Source organism: Sapajus apella, unplaced genomic scaffold, assembly GCF_009761245.1.
Source record: "Sapajus apella isolate SASKATOON/1434 unplaced genomic scaffold, GSC_monkey_1.0 scaffold1935, whole genome shotgun sequence".
NCBI lineage: Eukaryota > Metazoa > Chordata > Mammalia > Primates > Cebidae > Sapajus > Sapajus apella.
Window position 1 is genome coordinate 5,750 of NW_022438861.1, and position 4,908 is coordinate 10,657.

The 4,908-nt window shown below is 58.4% G+C and overlaps 1 protein-coding gene across 1 annotated transcript; it reads left to right on the forward strand.

Annotated features, from left to right (window-relative positions):
• Positions 1–1,105: 1,105 nt before the first annotated feature.
• LOC116547040 (translation initiation factor IF-2-like) lies at positions 1,106–2,114 on the forward strand. Its single transcript, XM_032273124.1, has 2 exons — positions 1,106–1,197; positions 1,302–2,114. Exons 1-2 carry the CDS (start codon positions 1,106–1,108, stop codon positions 2,074–2,076), a joined length of 867 nt encoding a protein of 288 aa, XP_032129015.1. The 3' UTR covers positions 2,077–2,114.
• The last annotated feature ends 2,794 nt before the right edge of the window (positions 2,115–4,908 follow it).

Below are 4,908 nucleotides of genomic sequence, written 5' to 3' on the forward strand. Positions count from 1 at the left end.
CCTGGGTTCAGGCAATTCTCCTGCCTCAGCCTCCTGAGTAGCTGGGATTACAGGCACGCGCCACCATGCCCAGCTAATGTTTTGTATTTTTAGTAGAGACGGGGTTTCACCATGTTGACCAGGATGGTCTCGATCTCTTGACCTCGTGATCCACCCGCCTTGGCCTCCCAAAGTGCTAGGATTACAGGCGTGAGCCCCCGCGCCCGGCAATTTTTGTATTTTTAGTAGAGACGGGGTTTCATCATGCTGGTCATGGAGGTCTTTAATTCCTGGCCTCAAGTGATCCTCCTGCCTCGACCTCCCAAAGTCCTGGGATTACAGGCGTGAGTCACCACGCCTGGCCAAGCCTCGAAAGTTTTTTTTTTTTTTTTTTTTGAGACGGAGTTTCGCTCTTGTTACCCAGGCTGGAGTGCAATGGCGCGATCTCGGCTCACCGCAACCTCTGCCTCCTGGGTTCAGGCAATTCTCCTGCCTCAACCTCCTGAGTAGCTGAGATTACAGGCACGCGCCACCATGCCCAGCTAATGTTTTGTATTTTTAGTAGAGACGGGGTTTCACCATGTTGACCACGATGGTCTCGATCTCTTGACCTCGTGATCCACCCGCCTCGGCCTCCCAAAGTGCTGGGATTACAGGCTTGAGCCACCGCGCCCGGCTCGAAAGTTTTTTTACAATCTTAATGTTGTATCTTGGAGGGCAAGGACTCAGTACCGCTCATTTACTGCTGCATGATTGGCACACAATGGGCCCTCGATAAACGTTTAATGAATGAATGACAATGTCGAAGTACCGTCCTTGGCCTCATTTTCTTTCTGTGGGCATGTTAATGCCTGCCCTGCTCATTTCACAAGAGGTTGTGAGGCTGCGGGAACCACAGGATCCGTCCCCCTCGCCCAGTCGTTGGATTTGGAGGCTCTCAGGCCGCGTCAGGTTTTACATTCAGGAAAGGCGGAGCTCCAGTCTTCCCCGGGAACTTGCCGGCTAAGTTCCACGTGTGCGTCCCGCCCATACCTGTCAGCTGATGGGAGGGTCAGGACCGGGCCTTAAGGGGCGTGGCTAGAAGTGACAACGAGGAAGAAGGTGGAGTTTTGAAGGCCACTGACCAATGAGAGCGCAGATCTGTGGGCCGGAAAAGGCGGGGACGCACGCCGGAGACGGTGTTAACACATTCCCATTGGGCCAGCTGTCGTCGTCAAGGTAACGCAGCGTCTCCCCCGCCTTGGAGGTGGAGGGGCGGGGCCTCCTGGGAGGCGGGGCTTCCGGGGCCGACTCGGCTGGGACCGGGCGCTTGCCGTCAGCTGACCTGCCGCCATCTTGTCCGCCATTTGCAAGTGGCCCGGAGCGGGATCACGGCACCTGCTGAGCGGGTCGCCGCCTCTGCCGCGGTCCTCGGACCCCGCCGCCGCCCTGGCCTGGGAGCCTGCCCCGCCGCGGCGGCCGGCTGCGCAGCGCTCCGCGGGCGGCAGGCGCGGGCCCCGGGCCCCCTCACGGCGCCCAGCCGCGGGCCTCCCGGGGCACAAGCCCGTGGGCCGCCGCGATGGCCCTCAAGATGGTGAAGGGCAGCATCGACCGCATGTTCGACAAGAACCTGCAGGACTTGGTCCGCGGCATCCGCAACCACAAGGAGGACGAGGTGAGCCCGGCGCGCCAAGGGGCGGCCCGGCCTGGTCACCGCCCCGGCCCCGGGCCCGGCCCTGCTCACGGGGCCTGCTCGGTCTGCAGCCCGCCCGGGTTCTTAGTTCGAGGTCCCGCTCTGGCTCCGGCCCTGCCTGCCCCGGGCCTGGGGCGCCGCCCACCTCCTCGGTCCCCCAGCCTCAGTTGATCCCCGAGGGGGCGAAGGTCCTGGGGCCGCCCCTCTCGGGTCCGCGTCTCGGCCGATCCCCGAGGGGAAGCGCTGCTGTAAATGTAACGCTTTGGGCCCGGCCGATGGGTGCCCTTCCCCTGGACCCTCCTTTCCCTCGCGCAGAGGGAGATGCAGCCCGCCTCTCCTTGGCTCGAGTGACCCCTCCCAGGAGACTCGTGAGGTCGCTGGGCAGCGATTCTCCAACCCGAGCGTGTTTCCGAATCACCGATTAAAAACGCAGGGTCCCGGCCGGGCGCGGTGGCTCACGCCTGTCATCCCAGCACTTTGGGAGGCCGAGGCGGGTGGATCACGAGGTCAAGAGATCGAGACCATCCTGGTCAACATGGTGAAACCCCGTCTCTACTAAAAATACAAAAAATCAGCTGGGCATGGTGGCGCGTGCCTGTAATCCCAGCGACTCAGGAGGCTGAGGCAGGAGAATTGCCTGAACCCAGGAGGCGGAGGTTGCGGTGAGCCGAGATCGCGCCATTGCACTCCAGCCTGGGTAACGAGAGTGAAACTCCGTCTCAAAAAAAAAAAAAAAAAAGCAGGGTCCCGGGCCCCGCCCCCGGACCCTCCCTGGGAGACGGAGGCCGGGGGTCCTGGGCCGCCGCTGGAGAGACTCCTTCCTCCTGGGTGGTGTAAATGCGCGTCGAAGTCCCTCCCTGGGGCCTGGCTGGGAGCCGGCCGTGGTGGAGGGTGGTGGTGGTGTTGGGGCCTTGCCTCCTGTGCCCCTGTTTCGAGGAAGGCGGGGCTGCTGCTGAGAGGGAGGAGGAACTCTCCATCCTAAGCCCCAGTGAGATAGCAGCCTGGGGGGGGCCTGGAATGGGGAAGCTGACTTCAAGTAGGAAGCTGAAAGCCAGGGCGAGGAAATCCTTTTCCAGAAGTAAAATTACAACTACAGGCATCGTTTCCTTCTCGCCCTTCCCTTCCCCCAACCTGTGACCTAGATTGAAGAAGAATGGGCATAGTGGCTACCAGGTGCCTGGCTTCATGGACGGGGGCCCGAGCAGCTCTTGGGCAGTGGAAGCCTTAGAACGTCTCCCACCTAAGCGACTGCCTGTCTCCTTGCCTGCTTGGACAGCGAGGCGGGTCTGAAGGAGAGCAGCCGGCTGATACAGCACCAGTCCCACTACCAGAGGCCGTGTGGGGCACGAGGTGCCAGGAGGGCAGGGCCATTAAGAGATTTGCTTGCAGGCACCAAGTCCCTCAGCCCATGCCCCTCTCCCTGGGAACCTGAGCTCTTGCCGTATGCTTACACCTTCACACTTTTCCACAAGTGGCAATGGCTTTGCCTGCCGCCACCTTAATGAGGTCTGAGTTCTTCTCCACCCTCATTCCCTTCTCTTCAGCCTCCTAGATTGTCAGCATCTCAGAAGCACTCCCTAACTGCTTTGGTTACAATGTGTAACTAACTCGATAATGTTCAGATTCTTCCTGATGCTCAGTCAACAGAGACGGAAGTCCAGCCCAAAGCTGCCTCCTTGTGATGGCTGTGAGGCAGCATTTCCCCCAACCCCCCAAATGGAATCTTGAAAGCATTGCTGATGGGCCTGGTTTTTACTGTGCTGAGCGTGGTTCACCAGATTGGAAATGTGACTTGCTTCCCGAGAGGACCTTTTCTGCATGGACAGGATCTCCCAGCGCCCGTCCCAACCCCCTTTAGCGCATGCCACTGAGCAGCGTGTAGTGGGATCCTGAGGACAGGCCAGGGAGTCTGCCCAGTGGACGACCACACCTTTAATCAGGGCCGTGGTTTTCGGGGAGGTGTGCCTGTCTTCGCTGGGTAGCTTCTGAGCTTGGGCTTCTTCCTTTGGAATTGGTGTGAGTTGAAAGCACTTTCCCCACAAGCATGGGCGCGTTGAAGGGAGTATTGGTGTTGGAAACTTTCTTTTTTTGAGACGGAGTCTCCCTCTGTCGCCCAGGCTGGAGTGCAGTGGCACCATCTCGGCTCACAGCAACCTGTGCCTCCCAGGTTGAAGTGATTCTCTTGCCTCAGCCTCCTGAGTAGCTGGGACTCACCAAAACGCCTGGCTAATTTTCTGTATTTTTAGTAGCAATGGGGTTTTACAGTGTTAGCCAGGATGAGCTTGATCTCCTGACCTCGTGATCCTCCGCCCCCCTTTGCCTCCCAAAGTGCTGGGATTACAGGTGTGAGCCACTGTGCCTGGCCCTTTTTTTTTTTTCTGAGACAGTTTTGCTCTTGTTGCCCAGGCTAGAGTGCAGTGGCGTTATTTCACCTCACCGCAACCTCTGCTTTCCAGGTTCAAGGGATTCCTGCCTCAGCCTCCTGAGTAGCTGGGATTACAGGCATGCGCCACCATGCCCGGCTAATTTTGTGTTTTTAGTAGAGACAAGGTTTCACCATGTTGCTCAGACTGGTCCCGAACTCCTGATCCCGGGTGATTTGCCCGCCTTGGCCATCCAAAGTGCTGGGATTACAGGTGTGAACCATTGCGACTGGCCAGGAAACATTTTTATAACGGCTCAGAGCTGTCCTTAAAGTCCAGGCTTCCTCAAGGGCCCTACCATTGGCCAGTCGGCGATTTCAGGCAGGACACAGGGACCCTAGTTTTCTCACCGGAAGACCATTGCTATGGCTCCCAGGGTCATGACTCAGGTGTTCACATCTGATTCTGGATGTTCTCTGCAGCGGCGGGAACTCCTGATTGGAGAGCAGCAAATGACTGTTCAGTGACAGTTCTAGTGGCCCCTCCAGCCCCTCCACTCACTTTAAAAAAGCAGCTCCCTGTAGACCGCATGTTGTAGGTTCTTCCCTCCCGCCCACTGCACCCGGAGTGAGGACTGTTGACAGTGTATGTTTTCTGCAGCAGTGTAGTTTCCAAAAAAAGTTTCTGTTTCGTAATAGATTTTCCCCTTGAACTTGAGAGTGGCATCATGGAAACGAAGCTTAGCAATGACTCTGAGAGCCTTGTGGAAGGCAGGGCGATTGAGTGGAATCATGAAGTTTGGGAGATCTGCGTCCGGGGGCTCGGGCTACCTTCGTGGGGTAGCCCCCGGAGAGCCCCTGCGCTGTGTCCTCCTGTGTAAGTGGGGATGACAGT